The 21,797-nt window shown below is 38.7% G+C and overlaps 1 protein-coding gene across 1 annotated transcript; it reads right to left on the bottom strand.

The window, feature by feature from the left end:
• Nucleotides 1-4,333: 4,333 nt before the first annotated feature.
• ASNS (asparagine synthetase (glutamine-hydrolyzing)) lies at nt 4,334-21,703 on the bottom strand. Its single transcript, XM_033088295.1, has 12 exons — nt 21,548-21,703; nt 17,939-18,210; nt 15,275-15,512; nt 10,798-10,983; nt 10,441-10,542; nt 9,860-9,987; nt 8,652-8,778; nt 7,208-7,314; nt 6,627-6,727; nt 5,444-5,525; nt 5,204-5,359; nt 4,334-4,686 (listed from the first exon to the last, which is right to left on the bottom strand). Exons 2-12 carry the CDS (start codon nt 18,185-18,187, stop codon nt 4,477-4,479), a joined length of 1,686 nt encoding a protein of 561 aa, XP_032944186.1. The 5' UTR covers nt 18,188-18,210; nt 21,548-21,703; the 3' UTR covers nt 4,334-4,476.
• Between the last annotated feature and the right edge of the window lie 94 nt (nt 21,704-21,797).

The raw sequence follows: 21,797 nt of genomic DNA, 5'->3' as shown, positions 1-21,797 counted from the left end.
CTCTGGAGCCACTCTCTCTCTAGGTAACATGGGGCTCCGCCACTTAGTAATTAGCTGAATAACTCTGGGCAGGTGACTTGTGTAAAATAGGGGTAATAATGCTTACCGTTGCAGTTACAATGTCTGTAAGAAACCATCCCAAAGCCTACTGGTGTCAATCATTTATTCCGCTCAGGGATTTATGAGTCAGGAATTTGGACGGAGCACAGCAGGGATGGCTTATCTCTGTTCCTCATGACTGGGACCTCAGCGAGAACAGTCAGAGTAGGAGCTGGAATCATCTGGAGGGTCATCACTCACGTGCCCGGGGATTGATGTTGGCTGTTGACCGAGACCTTGGCTAGGGCTGTCAGCCCTGACTCTTCTTATACATGGCCTCTCCGTGTGGCCGGGGCTTCCTTACAACATGTATCGAGAGGGAGAAAGCAGAGGCCAAATCACCTTCTGTGACCTGGCCTCAGAAGTCACAGGGTCACTTCTACTGGGTTCTACTAATCAAGGCAATCATAAAATCCTGCCCAGATTCAAGGAGAGGGGAAATTGACTGCCTCTTCAGAAGAGTAGCCAGGCTCTGGAAGAGTCTGTGGGACCAGAAATACTGCTGTGGCCACTTTTAGAAAATAAAATCTGCCCATACTTCCTCAGAGTGTGGGTTAACTCACTAAATAAGTAAACACAAGAAAGTACTTAGAACAGTGGATGGGTATGTGCTTGGCTTACTGATGTATCTGGTTTAGAACCACATGGAACTGCCTCTCTACCCAGCTGCCACTCTGCCTCCCTGAGGACCCACACCAAGGATCTGTTATTTCTGACTCCAAACTCTCGCAACCCCAAGACAGGAGGCATTAAGGGGCATGCTCTGACTGCAGCTTCAACACGATATTCGCTCAACAGTCTGACAGCAGGCTTAGGATCAGTTCTTTTTATATTTTCCTTGGAAAGAGTTTCAGTAGTAATAGCTTTGAGGCCTTATTTAACCCAGGTCATATACTTGCTTATGTACCACTGTGCCTTTATAGTAAGAAATCTGCAAGAAAATGTCAAGACTGTTTAAAGCAGTGGTAGGGTGGAGGTGGATTTTTTTTTTTTCCAACAAACTCCTTGAGCATTTTTAAAGATTCCAATCCCCCACCCACCTCTCCTTTGACAACTTGTTCAGCTTGTTCTCTTTATCTATTGGTCTATTTGTTTTTATTCATTTTGTTTTTGTTTGTTTGAAGATTCCACACATAAGTGAGACCATATGACATTTGTCTTGCTCTGATTTCACTTTACATAATGCCCTCTAGGTCTATCCTTGTTGCTACAAATGGCAAGATTTCATTCTTTTTTATTGCTGAACAATATTCCATTGTATGTATATATGTATATTTATATATGCCACATCTTTATCCATTTATCTATCAGTGGACATCTGGGTTGCTTCCGTATCTTGACTATTACTAGTAATGCTGCAATGAACATAGGGGTGCATATATCTTTTCAAATTAGTGTTTCTGTTTTCTTCAAATACATACCCAAAAGTAGAATTGCTGGATCATATGGCAGCTCTGTTTTTATTTTTTGAGGAATCCCCATACTGTTGGAAGTATATCACTCTGTCAAAAACTATAAAGTACCGTTTTTAAGAGTCAGTATTAAGGCAAAGTGAAATAAACCTATTAAGGGCACTTCATTCACAAGAGTGCTGGGATGAGGCTGAAACGGTGGGATGATATCAACTAATAATCTTTTAGTTTATGCTGAGGGGACTGAATTATGTTAACAGCACTGCGTGGATTAGAAATCACAGACATCTTCAGAAAAAACGGCAAGGACTGAGAAACTTAAGCGGCACACAAAGATCAGGGAGAACACAGCTTTATTACCCCGCCGGCGGGCTCAGCGGGATCTTTCCCAAAAGACTGAGCCCCTAGCAAGGTTTTGAGGTTTTTATAGGTTGGGGACTTCCTTGAGTTGGGGAAGGGGTAGGTGTCGCCTGGTGATTGGCTCAAGGTGTGGCTTGGAGGGGGTTATGCGGAAGTGGCTGGGGCTTAGGCTGGGGACCTCTCTCGCTCCACTCGGGCCACCATTTAAGGTCGGTTCCACGTGGCAAGGAACCATTTTAAGGTCAGTTTCCTCATCAATAGGCAGATTTTTGACTGCATTATTCAAGGGTCAACTGTACACTGTCGAATTACTATCAGCCAAGTTTCCCAAGCATTCTTGGTGTCACTTAGCTTGGCTGGGTAAGGTTGTACCATGAATAGATATGCCTGAAACCGAATTAAGCAATTTAAGCATCTGCAAATACAAGATTATCATTGAGTCATCCAATATCAATTAATGATATTTCTTCAGCTTTCTAAGAGACATTTTAAAATTATAGGTGAAGGCCTATAGCTATCTTCAAACAGTCCTCACCTTCTAATTTACCAGCTAAAATTCCTGGCTTACTCACTCTTCCCATTAAGCTTTTTTTTTTTTCACGGCCATCAAGCACTCTTATATTGACCTGTGCGCTAGCAGTTATCTCCTCAAAAGTTTCTAGTGACTAAATTCATCTTTATATTTCAAAATATTGTCCCTAAATAACCAATGAGCATTCAAATGAGAATCTTCTACCTGTCCTTTGAATGTGAAGGGGAACAAAGTTTGCTACCCCAAAATAAGTCTCTTTGGAGACATTGTTTTAGGTTGGTTAATTTTAAGCAACAGCAGACATGGGAGAGGCTCTGAAAACCAAGAAGTTACCCTTTGTAACAGGGCATTTACATTTGTAAGGGAAATCTCTATTTGTAAGGGTGTCTCCCTCACTGTACCAGGCCTGCCTTCACTATCAATGGAATGAGATAGGATTTAAATCTGCATTACAATCTTCCTCTTCTTTGCTATGCTTTTCCTGGTAGCCACCCAAAACTGACTCTCAGCCCCCAGTATCTTTAGTTGAGGATGCTATTTAAAATAATGACGTCTGCCATTTTGGCAAAGTTACTCAGTTTTTCTTTATAGGAGGGATACATGCTATTAAATTTTGTTTTTCTGTCTTGTGTTAATCTAATTATTAGTTCAGCCAGAAAAACATGAGGGTAGAGGATAATTTTTCTTCCCCAACATATGTTTCCTTGTTATACTTTTGTTAACTTAGGCAGAAAGAATAGGGCAGTGGGGAGAGAAGGGGAGGAAGGGAAGGAGGAAGTTCAGGAGACAAAGGAGAGAGATGAGATCAGCAAACAGCAGCCACCAGACAAGTAAGAACTAGATTTCGGTGGCCAAGAGCAGATCCAGGATGCCATCTTCCCTTCAAGGTGAACTGTAGCGAATTATATATAGATTAGAATATTATTAGCATTTCAAGCAGGGACAATCTCCACCTCCTGTGCCATAGTGACAGTTACAAGAGCCAAATGACAAAAATCCCTCCTTCGGATGGGAAGGAGCCGCCTGGGAATGCTTATAACTAGCACCACCCTTAAGTCTTGAATATTTCACATCCTCAATTCCTAAGCCTCTTTGTTCTTCAAGGTAGTTTCTCTATTCTGAGTCTGCCTGCTCCCACCACCTTGGCAGTGTACTATCCTCTTTCTTTCAATAAATTCACCTCTTTTGGCTTATTCGGTGCATTCTTGAATTCTTTCTTGCAGTGACACCAAGAACCCATTTTTTGGCAACACTTTCTCTTTCTCCAACTAGGTTCAGCATGCTTTTTCCTTTTATCAGCAATGTTTGGCTTGGGTTGTTCCTCTGGAACACAACTAGGCAACCATCTGTGGCCCCTGGGCCAGATCTGCCCACTGCCATTTTTATACAGTGTTAACAGAACACGGCCCTGCCCATTTGTTTGCATATCGTCTCTGGCTGCTTCTGCACTCCAGTGGCAGAGGTGCACAGTCCGACAGAGTTTGCAAAGCTGAACATATTTACTGTCTGGCCCTTTGCACAAACAGTTTGCTGACCCCTGACCTAGAACAACAGTTCCCAAAGGCACAGAGGCTCAACAGAAAAAGAAATACCAATTACTCTCTTACAAAATAGAGCTGTCATGAAATCTTATGAGGGACTAACTTCTCCAGAGTGTGCCTAGCCAGGTGTTAGGAATACAGAAAGAACTGAGAGAGGGAAGGCAGGAAAGGCCCATTCTGATGAGGGAAAGAATGGGAGGAGTCCACGCTGGCTTGAGACCTAAGTCCTCTAAAGCTGCTCTGCCAGGAGAGTGCTGTGAGTTCTCGAAATCAGACTATTTCCCACTTTCCTAGCTCACTTCTACTTTACTGTGACACAGTAAAAGCTGCTCAGTTTTCTAGACCCCTCTAATGAAGGGGCTGTATGTATATAAACAATGATATCAATGTTTCAGATTTAGGACTTTTATTTCTTTTCACCTCCAAGCAAGCCTGCATGGTTGAGGTTTGACGCTCCCCTTCCTGCCCCCAAGGCCCCTACCGTTTACAATAAGAAGACACATTTACTTTCACTCTACAGCTTAGAGAGTGCCTATGCTTTGGTGGCTGACTTGTAATGAGTCAGAGTGCGGGCAGAAGGGTCGGTGGCATTGATCCACCTGGGCATCCAGTAATGGGTCAGCCAGTCCGCTCGGCCTGGGTAATGGCGTTCAAAGATTTGGCGGTAGTAATAGCCTTCTTTAGTTTTAGGTGTATTGAAGGGAAATTTTTCGGCTGCAGTCGCCATCATTGCATCACTAACCTGTAAAAATAAGAGTATAAAAGCAAAATGGTTTTTCAAAAGCCGTGGAAATACTTGTATTTAATCTGGCTTCACAAAACCAAACAAAACGATATGAAAAGTCTTGACTATAAATTGTGCCAGAGACCCTTTGAATCACCCAGCACTTAGAATATATTAAAATGCCATAATATACGTAGCTGCAGTGACTTTTAAAGAACATTCATACACACATTTCTAATCCGTGGAAGCTCTAAGTGTTTTATTCATTTATGCCTAATAATGTCTGGCACCCAGCATGTGCCAAAAGTGCGTTACATGAAGGTCAGTGATGATTGGTTAAGTCTCCTCTCTCTTTTAACACTAGATGCTACTTTGTTATCCTGTAAGCCACTTAATTCTTATAAAGTTCTTATAAAAAAGGAAAGCTCTCTTACAGACACAAAACATTTAAACTAAGTACAAAATGAACAGTGATTATTTATAACTCTGCATCCAAATTGTCCTATTCTAGAAAATGTTTTTAAAGACATTATACCTGATGTTCAATATAGTCCTGTAATATTCTAAACCAGGAATTCTTAACTGAGGTTATGCCATCACTGAAGGCTTCTTTGGGTCGCCAGAGAATCTCTTTAGGTAACAGATTGGAGTCTTCAAATGTCTCTCTCAGGAGATGTTTTTCTATTCCATTCTGACAGGAAAACAAAAGGAGCATCAGTAAAAGTTCCAAATATAACCAATGGACAAGTTTTTTATCTTCAGTTGATTTACCTACCTTGGGAATTCTCAGGTCTGGTGGCAGAGACAAGTAATAGGAACAAAATCGATGATCTAGAAACGGGACCCTCAATTCCAGGCTTAAAGGGGAAAAGAAAATCAAAATGGGTATTTAGTGCTTGTCAGTTTAGATTTTGACTTCATTTCCTAGCAATTCAACCAGCCTCTAACTAATGTTAAAATTTTGTCATTTTTATAGACCTCCTAACTGATTGCCCTATACTAATGCATGAATATAAAAACCTTCCTTCAATATATGCATTATCTAGGGAGTGAAACAAACTGTCTGAGGATAATTATTTTTCCTTTCCCTTCTGTGAACAACTAAATGCCTATCAAAAAGCGGAGAGAGAATCATGAGTTACCTGATCACTAAGAATATCCTCTCCTTTCCCTTGACCTTTACAACTCAAAGTTTTTTCTAGGCGAGACCATTTCATCGTATTAAAAGCTGTACTAATAATTCAAAAAGTTTTACTCAACTGATTACTAATTTACATTCAAGATTCAGTATAAACCAATGTTCCACAGTGTTTCATCACAGGACACATCATGTTTCCTAAATCCTGGTAAGTCTGATTAGGACAAGCAGAAAGGAGCATAATCACAGATTCAGTTCATTCCCCAACCAGCATTTTATTGTTTTCCAATTTAAGTGTGAGTTGGTAGAAGCAACTGAAACATTTAATGTTGATCGTTTATCTTGTACAGGAAGAGTCTTCAACTCTCCAATACAACCAGCTGAAACGTAAAATCTTCAGCCAACCAAAAATGATACCAAAGAAACCTGGTTTTTATAATCGCATCAAACAGGCATGGCAGGCTGTCAACAACTGTTACACGGAGGTGTGTCATCTTTACTTCTCTTAAAAAGACTTATTAAAAAGAGCAGTAACTGGCTTCCCTCTCGGTTGTTCAGATGTGAGCAGGATGTCGCTATGCTTTAAAGATGGAAATTTGGTCTAAAACAACCTGTAGAAGTCCTCTCACCATTCCCTCAACAGCACTTTGAATGTAGCCTGACTCCTTTGGGGCTTAAGTTAAGAGACAAGCTTCATTTTCTCTATAAAAGTCCTATCTTGCAACATGTAGCCAACGGGAAAGAAAAAAAGAAAATTGGCCCTCGAGCTTTTTGTTTTTTGAGGTTGTTTTTATGGTCGCTTTTTAAAACACTGAGTTACCCATGGGCAGCAGTAGTTCGATCTGCTCGGAGAACATCAAACAAATAGAGTTCCTTCAGAAGCCTCTCACTCTCTTCCCCGGCTTTTTCAGGAGAAGGAGCCTATTTTATAAACAAATAGCTGAAAGTTACAAATACACCAACAGATTTGCTTTGGATACATCAAACAGTTTTTATTTCTTACTTTTACACATACTCCAACGCTAAAGGTGGGTAAGACAAAAAAGCTAAGCCAAGTTTAGGGAATGGAGTAAATGCTGTCTGAAACATGTCTTCCCTCACACTAAAGAACAAAAAAAATGGACACACTGTGCAATAACCATGATATCACAGGGGATTAAGAAGCATGAGGAACACGAGTGTCTTGCTTAACTAGTTTTAAAGACAGATTATCTGACACTACTAAGACTTCTTTCTCCTCAAAAGAAACACAAAGCTGACACTATCAGATTTCTTCATATACCTCACAAGATACTCAAAAACGTTAACTGCTATACTGAAAAGACAGATGACAGAAAATAGTTAAACAATTCATACTTTTCTTAACCCAGCACCAATATCCGTCCATTTGAGAATACTTACCTTATGAAAATATATGTATCCCTGAGTTAGTTCATCTGAACCTTCTCCAGAGAAGATCACCACGCTATCTGTGTTCTTCCGAATGTACTTGGAAATTAAGTACATACCTTAAAAAAGAGACAGAAATTATTGTCAAGGTCAACATAACTCTCTATCAAAAATACTTTTATTTGGCTTTTGGAAACAATTACAAATTTTGTTCTTAGACTATACTCCGTATTAATATAGTTTCTAAAATAATGACATTTTTTTCTACATGCCATGTATACATACACATAATCTAAAAGTCACACTTTTGTAATGAAATAGTCCAAAACCATTCCACAATTTTATACACCAGTTTGAAAATTTTAATGCTTTTCGACCAAGAACATCCACCTTAAAATTTTGCTAAACCGAACAATAACTCAAATATCTAAAAAAATTTCATACCTTTCATACCAGTATCACTATACAAAAATAATAAGAGCTGGGGTTTTGGTAGTTTTGTGTTCATCGTTTTTCCTAGTAGCCCCTTATCCACCAAATTCCACATATAGGTAAGATACTATGTAAGTTATTAGAAGATGACCATTGATTCCTGCTCTATAGTCCTGTGAACCAGTATTGGCTCTTAGCCATTTTTCCATTACTGCCTCCCTAGGGAGACTTCCTAGACATTTTTCCTACTTGCTCCCCTAATGAAATATTAATATCAGATATACTATATGTCTCTTTATGTATTGTGGCTTTTTGGAGGGCTATAAACTATTGTAACACCTAAAATTTTTTTGCCCCCAGTTTTTGATCCCTTGGAGGAGATTATCACCCCTGCAAAGGAGTCCTATCAGATTCTGAGTCTCTTAAGAGAGGCGCGTCTAAGCCAGTAGCATATTAGAGGCTCAACAACATTGGATCAGTCTGATTTAGAGCACGCTTCTGATCTCGGTATGTACCCACGGGGTAAAAACTAGTATTGCTTGCTGGGCAATAAACATTACTGATTTTATACCATGAAATATTTATCAACGTGTATCTAAATTGAGTATTCTTTACAGAAAATTAGTTACAACATAGACTATTTTCCTATATAGCCCAAGAAACTTTATATAGAGAAACTGGGGAAAGGGATACAGAAAAACCAAAAAAAAAACAACCGCAAAAAATATATATATTTATACACACACACACACACACACACACACACACACACACACACTTTCTGGAGAAATACAAATTGTGATACCAAAAAACGGAAGTTTAACCATGTATTTATTGTTCCTCTCACTTCAAAAGAGATTTGGGGAATTCTTAAATGGTCTTGCCTTAAACAATTGCTGACACAGGAATTTTATTTGAACTCACTCGAGTATTGTTTTTTAAACTGTTGCTTGAAATAATATTTTTTTAAACCTTACACTTTTTCAGTATTAAAAATATTTTTTGATATCATAAAATACCGTACCTACAGACGCACGCACTGTTGTAATGTCATAAGTTTCCAAGGAAAATATGACTTCATCCAGGACCTGAATCCCCTCCTCAGAGTTAAAGAGAACTTCATGGTGTTCACTCCCAATATGATTCGCCACCTGATTATATACAGAAATACCCACACACTTGTTATTTAAAGAAAGGTACTGCCCTTGAAAATGAAACATGACAGTAGTTCCAATGCATTATGAATTAACAACAGTGGAAAACAAAAGGCAAAATAAGGGGAAATGGTTCTCCAGGACACCACATACAAGCCCCACCTAGTCAGGTTCCCTTGCCTCCCCGTCACTACTCTCCACTCAGCCACCAAGGGGTAGGTCTCCCATCAGCCCCGTCCACTCCAACACGTCAACCTAACAACCACGAGGCTGCCATTTAGCATGCCACACCCACCCCCCTAAACACACACCTATTTTACCTAATACGCCTCATCTCTCTAGTCCAACCTGGTCCTGCTCTAACCCTGGTTTTCTTTTGCAATGCCTAATTTTATATCCAGGATTCTATTCCTAAATGAAGTGCTCTCCACCCCCATTTTCTTTGGTTATTTTGGATTCGTTCAGCATTAATCAACTTACTTTGGGACTGCTTTCTAGCTCTTTCTCATCCATTCTATGTGAGTTTTCCCAGAGTAAGTACAAAGTATCCTGCATACTGAGTATGTACCAGGTCCCCTATGCCCAGTCCTAGACATAGTGCTTTATTTTTAAAAAGCAGTAACAGCTAACAGTCACTAAATACTTACTATATGCTGGGTTCTAAACTATGCATTTTACATGAATTATACATTTTTTACCTCAAAACTATTCCATAGTAAATACTATTCCTCCCATTACATAAGTGAGGAATTGCGTTGTAGAACTAGGATTTGAAAGCAGTAGTCAGGCTCCAAAGCCTGCCGTCTTAACCACTATACCAGGCTCTGATTTTCAAAAGGACAGAATTATTATCATAGGGTTTTTGTGAGACTTGCATGGGCCACAGTGGATAAAAGCACTCAGAATACAGGGTACAACATAGTTGATATTCAGCAGGCATTTTTCTATTTTAATATCTTTAATTTAAAATAATTACTTGAATCAATACAGCAGCAGAAGGGCAGAATCTTCAATTATTGACTTGATTTTCATTCTAACAGTAAGTCTGTCTTAACTACGGGCAGAGACAGCATCTTACCTTTCTAGCAGCCAGTAAATCAGGACTGTCTTCCATGCCAATCGCAAATGTCTGGAAAGGGTACCGGACTTGGGCCTCTTTGAGCTGCTTCAACAGGGTGGCAGCCACCAAACTGGAATCTAAGCCCCCTGCGAGCAAGACATGAAGCACACTGGTCATGTGCTTGCATAAGCGGGGGACAAATGACTTACATCCCTATTACACAGCACCAAAATTAGAATTTTACCATTTAAAACCCCCAAGTTTTCTAAACTGAAAATCAACTTCAACAAAAGAAAAATCTAACATATAACCTGTGATAATGGTAACAGTATTTGAATTGGTTAAAAATCTCTTAAACATAAGTCTAAAGAATGTTTCCTAACTCACTCAAACCAGTAATATAATTATAGTGTAACTTTACATTGCTACATTATCGTAAATACTAAATGCAGCTTACAGAAAACTTTTTCATCCAGTGACCGAAGAAAGACTAAATCACAGAGCACATACTTTATAGTCAAATCCTCAGGGATAGCTACACATCATTGAACTTAAACAAATACGAAGTAAATAGAGTTAGGCTTTGTCACAGACTTCACCTGATAAAAGGCAGCCAATCCTTCTGTCTGTCATCAAACGTTTCTTAATGGCATTGTCAAAAAGCATCCGGAGGTTGCTCTTCACAGTTTCTAGCTCAAAACCTATTAACATATAAAGTAAATGAAACAGCTCCAGAAAAGCTCGACTGAGTTATTTATTAAAATGAGGTCCACAATCACCTATGTCTGTCATAATGGCATTTGTTCAACAGTGGAGCTTGCCAGATCCCAATGTGTGACCTCCAAATTCAATAGGTACTAGATCTTCATACTTACCTTCTTCCAGTGATGAGAGAGTATAATTTTCCTTTGGGAGAAACAGGTGGGGGGTAGGTGGGTGGGCATTTGCTTTCTTACCTGGAAACAGTTTCTCCACACTGTCATAGGTGGCATGGAGAGGCTCGTCTCTGCAGTGATGATATTTAACCATTTCCACCGATGCAACTTTGCCATTTGGCTTTAAATCCAAAACTTCATAGTGTCCAGGGAGAAAGGGCTCCACTTTTAAAAAAGGAGCTGTGGAGTGCTTCAAGTTAATAAGACCTACAAATCCAAAAAAATAACTTTACGAGTATTCAAATTAGGATAGCACTTCACAGCAACCTTCTTGATTAGTTAATATTCTTTAAATTCCTATTTATAGTCTCTTTTTAATATATGTCCATTACATCAGCAAAATGGGGGAAAAATTAATCACTCAAACCCTACTATATCTACTTACTACAGAGGTAATAATATACAGCAAAATTATAGATTTCTAGTAATTCAAAGTGATAGGAAAATCTCCAGTATTCAGTTTCTTCTTCCTAGTTGGAATTTCTGATCAAGAAAATCTATTTTCTATAATAAAACCAGCTACAAAAAGAAAAGCAAGATGCATTTATTAACCAAAGAAATGGACTTGAACTGTTAACTTTATGATCTCCTGGCAATCATTGCTTCGTCATCACTTAGGTATTTTAAGGAAACAGCCGTGGCTCCCAGCCCTTTAACAAGCAAAATGATTTACTATTTGGTACTTTAAAGTCAGATATTAAGAAGTTAGGCATTTATCCCTTAACTAATTATTATACATGGTGTGTGAGTTAAACAGTATAACGTAAATTCCTTCAGCAAGTTCTCACAGGGAGTAGCCAACCTGACATCACCAAGATCTTTGAAATAAATAGGAACAGCCTCTCTACACAGAATACTCATGATTTATAATTTGAGTTTGTTAACCCAGGAGTCGACTGTGTAGCACTGACTTCAAAGACTAGGTAAGACCCAAATCCCATCACTAGCTAGCAGAGCTTAAGAGAGCCACACAACCTCTGTAGGGGATAAGGAATAATTAAAAGGTTTTAAGCAGAGAGGAGTATGATCAGGTGAGTTTTTGATAGGTTATTCTAAAAGGAAATACAAATCACAACCACAATGAGATACCACTTCTCAACCACCAGAATGGCCAACATAATAGTAATAATAAAAGACACAAAATTACAAGTGTTGACAGAAATTGGAACCTTCATAAATTGCTGGTAAAAATGTCAAATAGAGTTCCCATATGATCCAGCAATTCTGCTTCTGGGGTATACTCACATATGCAAGAAAACTGAAAGCATGTATTTCATACAAAGCTTGTACATGAATATTCACAGCAGCTCACAGTCAAAAAATGGAAACAACCCAAATGACCAACTGATGAATGATAAACAAAATGGGATACATCCATACAATGGAATATTATACTGTTATAAGAAATTAAGAAGTACTGATACGTGCTACAACATGGATAAACTTGAACATGAACTTGAAATGTCCAGAATATAAAAATACAGAGACAAAAAGGAAATTAGCAGTTGCTAGGGGCTGAGGTGGTGGGTGGCAAGGGGAATGACAGGTGTGAGATTTCTTTTGGGGATGATGGAAATGTTCTGAAAATAAAAGTGGTGATGGTGACACAAATTTGTGAATATACTAAAACCACTGACCTGTATACTTGAAAAGGGTAACTGTGTGGTATGTGAGTTATACCTCACATTTTTTTCTTAAAAAAAAACAAAAACCTGTAACAATTCTCTAGATGAGATCATTCAGTCCGGAAAAGGGCAGTGTTATGAAGGATGTGAAAAATAAGTCAAGACATTTCAAAGGGTAAATTGAATGTAACATTAGAATTTCGTATCAAGTTATCAGGCCTAAAGGGGACAGTGGAAGTAAGGAGTCTGCTTTTCCCTTGTGTTCTCTTTGCTGGGCTTCCCTAATCATACTAAACATACATACCTATTCCGTGCCATTTGACCACACTAGAAATGCCTGAAAATAGACCAATTCAGACATCTCTTAGTCCCCACAATGTGACTAGTGTCCTAAGGACCCTTTTATTGATCTCATTATCCTTGCTTCAGCCAATGTTACATCTTAAAAACTAAGTGAGAAAGGATTTAAGGACTAAAGCAAAATGAAGTAGGCAGGTAGACCAGATTTTAGAACGTTATTGCTGTCTAGGGAAGATAAAAGATGAATGTCTTCCTCAAGTTTACTGTGAAAAAGTGCTGAATATGATTAGTTTAAGTATTTTTTTCCATTGTGCGGACTGTGTTTGCATTTTGTTGATGGTGTCCTTTGAAGTACAAAAAAGTTTAAATTGGATGAAGTCCAATTTATCTGTTTTTTTGTTGTTGCATGTGGTTTTGGTGTAATACTTGTGAAATCCAATGTCATGAAGATTTACCTCTATGTTTACATTTAAGAATTTTACAGTTTTAGCCCTTACATTTGGGTCTTTGATCAATTTTAATTTTTGTGAGGAAAAGGTCCAACTTCATTTATTTGAATGTGTATGTCCAGTTGTCCCAGCATCACTTGTTGAACAGGTTATTCTTTCCCCATTGAATGGTCTTGGTACTTGTTGAAAATCAGATGACTCCAGATGTATGAGTTCCTTTCTGAACCCTCAATTCTATCCTACTGGTCTGTATGTCTATCCTTGTGCCAGTACTATACAGTCCTGCTCACCCTTGTTTTGTAGTAAATCTTGAAGTCAGGAAGTGTGAGTCTTCCTTCTTTGTTCTTTTTTTTCAAGATTGCTTTGGCTATTCTGGGTCCCTGTATTGCCACATGAATTTTGTCAGTTTGTCAATTTCTACAACGAGGTCATTTGGGATTCTGATAGGGGTCACATTACTGTGAAGATCAATTTGGGGAATACTGTCGTCTTAATAATGTTAAGTTTTCGATTCATGATCATGTGATGTTTTTCTATTTATTTAAATCTTCGCTCATTTCTTTCAACAATGTTTTATAGTATCACAGTACAAGCTTTGCACTTCTTTTGCTAAACTTATTTCTAAGTATTTTATTCTTTCTGATGCTAGTGTAAATGAAATTGCTTTCTTAATTTCATTTTTAGATGTATAGTGTTCACTGCAAGTGTTAATCAAATACAATTGATTTTTGCATATTGATCATGTATTCTACAACCTTGCTGAATATAATGAAAGGAATATATGGGAACTCTGTACTTTCTTTTCAGTTTTTCTGAAACCTAAAACTGCTCTAAATGCAGTCCGTTAATTTTTTTATAATATTAAAGAATTAAATAATCCTCAGCAGGGGAAAAAAAAAAAGGGCAAAGGAACTAAACAGACATTTCTCCCAGGAAAATGTACTAATGGCACACACATAAGAAAAGATGTTTGACATCATTATCGACAGGGAAATGCACATCAGAACTACAATGAAATACTGCTTCACATGTATAATACTAGGAAGGCTAGAATAAAAAAATCAGACAAAGAATATTTGTGAGGATGTGGAGAAACCAAAACTCTCATATACTGCTGGTAGGAATATAAAATAGTGCAGCCACTTTGGGAAACAGCCTGGCAGTTTCTCAAACAATTAAACAGAGTTATCATATGACCCAGCAAGTCCACCCTGAGGTATACACCCAAGAGAAATGAAAACATATGCCCACACAAAAACTTGTGCGTAAATGTTTATAACAGCACTATTCACAATAGCCAAAAGAGAGAAACAACCCAAATGTCCATCAACTGACAAATTGATAAACAAAATGGGGTATATCCATATAATGGAGTATCTTTCGGCCATAAAAAGTAAAAGCAAAGTAAGTCATGATACATGCTACAAGATAGACAAACCTTGAAACCATGCCAAGTGAAAGAAGCCAGTCACAAAAGACCACATATATGATTCTATTCATAGGAAATGTCCTGAATAGGAAAATTCACAGAGAGGTTTAATGGTTGATGGATATAGAGGGATTAGAAGTGATAGCTAAAGGGTACAGGGTTTCTTTCTGAGGTGATAAAAAACTTTCTAAAATTGGCAAAAGCTTTGGTGGCAGATATGTGAACATACTAAAAACCACTGAATTGTATACTTTAAATGGATGAATTACAGTACATGAATTATATATCAATAAAGCTGTTTTCAAAATGCTAAATAAATACTTGCTATAGCTATGGCATGGTACCACAGTGCAATAACTGCAAGGCCAACCCTAACATTACAATATGACAGAGGAAAACTTGCCAATACATACGAGATCAAACCGATGCAAAACATATCAACACAACAAAAACTAAATGACTTTACTATAGATGTATCCTTCAAGGATTACAGAATTTAAGTGCTAAAAAGGAGAGTCTAACTCCTTGGTTTAAGAAAACACAAAGCTCAGAGGGTCCATGACTTACATAGTCAATTGTAAAATTTTGGATTGCCCCCTATGGGATTTGACCTAGAAGAAAACACAAAATCAGGACAACAATAATAAAAGAAAGCAGGATAATAATAGAAATCTATAGAAAAATTCTAACATTACCTTTAGCTTCTGAACACACGGCCAAAAATCCATCTTCTGTCATAGCTTTAAACAAAGGTCTGACTCCGTAGGTATCTCGGCCCAGGAATACTTTCTTATTGGCTGTATCCAGTAAAATAAATGCAAATACCCCATCCAACATGCAAACTGTTTGCTCAATTCCTCCTTTGTCATAGAGATGAAGGATTATCTCACCATCCACTTTGGTCTGATATTCAAATTCAAAATGGCGTTGCAGCTTAAGAAAGCAATAACAAAAAACAAACACTTTAGAGCCCTTGTGCATTCGCCAATAATTTTTTATTGCAAAGTGACTTCAATATTTCTGTCCTCAATTATCATTTCATGCATTTTAGTGATTTAGACGAATCATGGCATTATAAAAATATAGCTTGTTTGAACTCACAAATTCTTTAAAACAAAAAGGCTAAACCTGTGAAAATTTTACTTGCATTCTGATAAACAGAATGCAGACACAATGTACCAGAGCAGCAACGTGTGGAGGGATGCGAGTGCATGTTATATACCATAGCATTTGTATATGTAATACAAATATCTTTACATATCCAGAGGGTGCCAAAAAATCTATACACATTTAAGAGATAACAGCTCTTAAAAAATGTGTATATATTTTCCCCCCAGGTATATGTAAGTTAAACAAATAGGTTGCCTAGTTGCCATGATACTAAAAATGTGTTTTCCGCTACTGTGAAATTTTGGTTTGGGAAAATAGTAGAATCAGCTGAAGTTCTTCCAGTTCAGCCTCAAAGATCTACTTAACAAAATGGAAAGCAAAATGACAAACATCTTTGGCATTATTCCCTGACAAATAAATAACTCCATCACAATAACAGGAACACATGATCCAAAACAAAGCTGCTGGTCCTAGGGAGGACTACAACATCCAGTCCTTCCACCACTGCAGTGGAATTAAAGCTACTTCTCACTGATAGACAAAATGACAGTGGAGGTTAGTCCACATACCCCAAAGAAACAGCAAAGAGCAAACAAACTAAAAAGCTTCTGCATAGCAAAAGCAACCATTGACAAAATAAAGAGGCAACCAACCAAACGGGAGAAGATTTTTGCAAACAACGCCTCCAATAAAGGGCTAATATCAAAAATACATAAGGAAATCATACAACTCAACTACAAAAAAATAAACCCAATTAAAAAATGGGCAGAGGACCTGAACAGACATTTCTCCAAAGAGGACATACAGATGGCCAATAGACATATGAAAAGATGCTCAACATCACTAATCATCAGAGAAATGCAAATAAAAACCACAATGAGACATCACCTCACCTGGTTCACTCTGGGTGGTGAACACACGATATGAGCTATAGATGATGTTATTACAGAATTGTACACCTGAAACCTATGTAATTTTACAAATTACTGTCACCCCAAAAATTTTAATTAAAATAAATAAATAAAAATAAAATAAAAAAAGAAACAGCAAAGAGTCCATCACTATCACCTCTTGCATAATGAAAGGGTTTGATTAAGTTATGCCTGAACTCGGGCTCTCCATCACCATTGGCAAACTGTGAGATGAAAAGTCCTTGCTGTGTTTCTCTTTGTTTGTACTTAGGATTTTTGGCTGACAACAGACAGATTAGAGGTTCACATAAACAAAATCAGGTGGACGTCCTAGATAAGTTTAAACATTTTAAAACATGTTTTTAAATTTCAAAAATTTTATGTGTTTGCACATGTATGACCTATGAAACATGCTCCACAATCTCACTCACTTTATAAATTTGTAAACCTTCTGTCTGTAAGCATTCACAGAACTGTCCAAAAATGGGCTGTGGCCGCCTCCGGTGACTATAAAGCCACCTGCCTCCTGGTTGCTTCTCCCTACTGTCTGAGATACTATCAGGCATGATCTGTCAGTAGCAGGTAGAATTTGGAAACAGTCTTCTGCTGACCCTTCTGGACATTTAAGTACCTGAAGAATAAATGACCCTAAAGCATTCAAAGCAAGCAACAGCTTCCCAAATCAATCTTCCACCACCATGTCATTGTCACTCTGGCCTAAACCTTGCAGATAATTTATTGGTTAATGATTCACGTGTACCACTTCCTATTCCCTCTATATGAAATGCCCTTCCCAGCCTTGCTAGCTGACCCTTGTCCACTGCATCTTAGCTCAAGTGTCAATTTCTCAAGCGGCCTTCTCTGAACCACCTTTCCTAAAACTGGATCGCCCATATCCATCAGCTCCATAGTTATGTTTTCAGAATGCCTATTACACGTACAATGTTTTCGTTTTGGTCTGCTCCCTAATAGAATGAGCTCCTTTAGAGTGCAGACCTACCTTCATATTTACTATTATATCCCCAGGACCTAACACAGAGCCTAACACAAGTTCTAATTACTATTCAAATTCATAATAAGAAAAAAAAACGACTCTTAAGTGTTCAAGAATCTGAATTGCAATCCCCATTTACTTGTTTTGTTTTGTTTTTGTGACCAAGTCACTTCACCTCTTTGTGCATCAGTGCCTTATCTATAAAACTGGAACAAATGAGATAATGAACATGGAAAGTGCTGTTTGAAAAGTAAAAAGCATTATACAAATTATATAAAATTATTATAATCAATGAGCTGTGAGTTTTAATCACATGAGATATCTTCTGATTTCATTTTCTTTACCTTTTGGTGGTTGTAGATTTCACCATTGTAACAGAGCCATAAATAAGGATATTTCTTCACTCGAATTGGCTGCATTCCAAACAGTGGGTCCACCACCGCCAACCGGTGGAATCCAAAGCAGCAGTTGGTGTATCCATTGACATTCTCAAAACGGAATGCATCTGGACCCCTGTGTGCAATCTTCATAGCACTCAGACACTGAACAGAAAGACAGTCGTCACTGCCAAAGAGGGCCCAAATGCCACACATGGTTCAACGGAACTACGGCCTTTCTAGAGAGAGAAAAGCAGACCAAATAAATATTCAGCATCCAATCCAAGTCTGTATTAAATCTTGGTTCCAAAAACTTGCATAAACCACTTCAAAGACTGAAATACAAACTAGCTTATCTACAGCAATTTCCCATTAGGTTGGTAGGCACACGGGAGTTAAGAGAATAGTTCAATTTACTCCCAAGTATTCAGAAAAGATGGATGACCTTTACATGCAGCCAGCAATAGGAGCTTAGCATCCAAAGCCTGCATCTGCATCTCTCTCACCTAGGTCACCTTAGGATTTGGTCAGCTAGAGCTGACAGTGTTCAGGCCACATTCTGTTGTGCATCCTAGGTTTACTTCCAAGATACAGATACACATGTAGGCTGGCTCCAACCATGTGAAATGCAGCCCCACCTTCTCCCACCCAGAATCTCAAAAGCCCTCAAAAATCCAAGATGCTTTCCAGATTACTACAGTTTTCTCTTAAGTGTCCTTGACAATTAATGTCCTCTGTTTACCTGTACAAACTGCACATAGAGTATAGTGGGTAGAATAAAAGATCATACATACTGCTTAAGTATAATATTAAGATATACAGCTCTTCTAAGCATTTCACGACTTCTAGCTTACCCAAGTGATTTATTCAAATGTGATAAAAGAAATTCTAAAGAGAAAAAGAAAGCAGATATCCTGGCTTTATAAGAATAACAACAAAAATTACATTGACAGAGATACAAAATGACTATCATCAAAAACATCCGAAGAATAAAAATGTTCTCAAATATTTTTGTTTCAAAGCTTCCTTGGTCAATAAGAAAGCAAAGTAAGTGGGACAGACAGTGACAACATCTCTGAAAAACTACTGGATTCAACCTTGCAGGCCAAGAAGCAAACAAATAATTCCTACAAATGTTAACTACTTCGCAACTTCAAAATTTCAATGTGAACTAAAGGGTTATTTTATTTGGATGCTTCCAGCTCAAAACAGTTATTTCACCAAAATATCTGTTAATTTGGAAATTATTTTGTTTTTTTTTTTAAAAACGAAAATTTGCAGCAAATGCCTAGATAATTTGGGACAAAAACTATAAAGAAAAAATATATATAAAAATTGTACCAATTACTTTGAGCAATCCTCTGAGGGCATTTCATTTGTATCTAAATGAACCAAAGCTTTGTTTGGCCTTTCAATGAGACCAGATCAAATTAATAGAAAATTGTATTAAACAAAAAAGTATTAACTCAAGCAACTTGGGAATAAATTATCACATGTCCTATGCAGTCCCTTCCATACACTTGGCCAAATAATCTATGAGATATTTACTTTAAGTTTCAGTGGGAAAGTTCACTAAGATTTAAGTGAGATAACTATTGATAAACCATCTATCTACCTTTGACTCTATACAGTATAATGGAATACTACTCAACCATAGAAAAGAATGAAATCTTGCCATGTGCAACAACACAGGTGGACCTTGAGGGTATAATGCTAAGTAAAGTCAGTCAGAAGGAGAAAGACAAATACTATATGATTTCACTTACATGTGGAATCTAAAAAACAAAACAAGAATTTAAAAAAAAATGAACAAATGAAATAAAACAAAAACAAACTCACAGACATAGAGAACAGCTCAGTGGTTACTAGAGGGGAAGGGGTGAAGGGGGTCAATTATATGGGGATGGATAGTAACTAGACTTTGGGGATAATCACTTTGTAGTGTATATTGATGTCAAATTCCAATGTATACCTGAAACTTACATACTAAATAAAATCGGGCTGGGTAAGTGCTTTGAAAACCTCCTGAGGCCATTAGCGAACCATTTACCTAAGTCTTCCTGGTGTTACTTAGTGAATCCCATTAAGCACACTAAAGATAACATTAACCACTACAGTGGAGGGGGGGAGGGGGAAAATAGTTTGTGAAGCACACTTAATTTCTCTGGCACAAAATAGCAAATTAAAACCATCACCTAGGATTTTTATTGGAGTTAGTCTTATCGGAGGGCAAAGGTCCTACTTGCAATGATTTTTTTCCTACTGCTGCTACTTGTTTCCAGTCATTTCCCCAGTAATTTCCTCATAAATGTCTAGAGCAGGGCTGTCCAACAGACATGTGAGCCACATTTTTAGTTTTAATATACTAGCCCCACTAAAAAAGAGAAAAAAGGTGAAATTAATTTAAAATATATTTTAGCACAATGTACCAAAAACAGTATCATTTCAGCATGTGACCAGTCTGAAAAATTATTGACAAGATATTTTACATTGCTTTTCTCTATTAAATCATCAACATGTGGTATATTTTACACTTACAGCACATCTCACATCATACTAGCCAGCATTTCAAGTTCTCAATAGTCACATGTGGCTAGCCACTACAGAATTGGACAGTGTTGTGTCAGTGCATTTAGTGTCTATTCTACTTACCAACTAGTTAAACTTCATATCACTTTATTTTTACATTAATATCTCAGCAACCAACTCCTGGTCTGGTTCAAGACTCAAGTTACTTCTAATTAACCTTACAGCAATGCGATCAATCAATGGAAAAAAAAGTTCGTGGTGCTTTAAAATTATTAATCAAGCACCCAGGGCAACAGACAGGAAAGAAATAATGTAGGCCCCTGGGCCGAAAACTGGAGCTTTATTCAAAACAGTAACATTAATCTGAAGCGAGCCCTGTGGAACAGATATCCACTGAGAAATGGTGTCCCAGTTCTTTTGACTTTTTCTGTACCACATCGCCTGTTGCCCTCTACTTATCTCTTTTGACAGTTTGCTCAGCGAGTCACTAGTCTTGCAATCTACAAAGCGGGGTGGGGGGGTGTCTAGCTAAAGGTGGGGAAGGGGGGAACCAGAGGTGAGGGGGTAAGTACCGACCCTGAGGCTGAGACCCAAAACCCGGGAGACCCTCCCTCCTGGACCAAGACCAAGCTACTGAGTCGCCCCAGGATTCCCACCTGCACCCTGGCCACGTGCACCCTCCCGCCCGTCCAACGCAAGGCCTCGGGATAGCGAAAATTTCCACAGGCTTCGACACAACATAATAAAAAATAATAAAATTTACAGGGGCCAACGTGGGCCGCCGCCGCCTTTTCTCCGAAGCGGCCAACTTCCCCTCTTCGGTTCCCTGGATCCCATCCTCCCGGGACCAGCACTGAGGTCTTCTCCAGCTGGCTCCCTGATGCACGACAATTGGCCCCGCCCCCTTACCCCGGCAGGAGCCACAGCATCTGCAAGAGCGGGGATCGGCATCTGCCCTACAGTCTGCAGCGCACCCTCCTCCCCCTCCCGGGGCAGCCCCGAAGCACGCGGAGAGGGCGCTCGGCTAGGCGCCGCGGCCCAGTTTACCTGGGCACGAGCCGATCGGGTGAGCCGGTGAGCGGGTGGCGTGGAGCCGGGCAGGACTGCAGGAGGGCGGGGCGCGCGGAGCGCCTCCTCTCACTTTATACCCGCCTAGCTCCTGTAATGCGTGCGGGAAGTTTCATCATGCAGACGAGGACCAACCAGCGGGCGCAGGGGCGTGGAGTGGCCCTGCAGGACGGGGAGGGACCGGGCGGGGCGAGGGAGAGGGTGGAGCAAGGAGGATCTGCTCTGCTTC

The sequence above is a fragment of the Rhinolophus ferrumequinum genome, chromosome 20, assembly GCF_004115265.2.
Source record: "Rhinolophus ferrumequinum isolate MPI-CBG mRhiFer1 chromosome 20, mRhiFer1_v1.p, whole genome shotgun sequence".
Taxonomy (NCBI): domain Eukaryota; kingdom Metazoa; phylum Chordata; class Mammalia; order Chiroptera; family Rhinolophidae; genus Rhinolophus; species Rhinolophus ferrumequinum.
The sequence above is the reverse complement of the archived record's forward strand: the minus strand, read 5'-3'. Positions and strand labels throughout refer to the sequence as shown.

Coding starts and splice junctions, on each gene's coding strand:
- ASNS (XM_033088295.1), bottom strand. CDS start 18,187: ATGTGTGGCATTTGGGCCCTCTTTGGCAGTGACGACTGTCTTTCTGTT. Junction 10,543..10,797: donor TGTGGAGAAACTGTTTCCAG/GTAAGAAAGCAA, acceptor ATATGTTAATAG/GTTTTGAGCTAGAAACTGTG. Junction 4,687..5,203: donor AGGACTATATTGAACATCAG/GTATAATGTCTT, acceptor TTATTTTTACAG/GTTAGTGATGCAATGATGGC.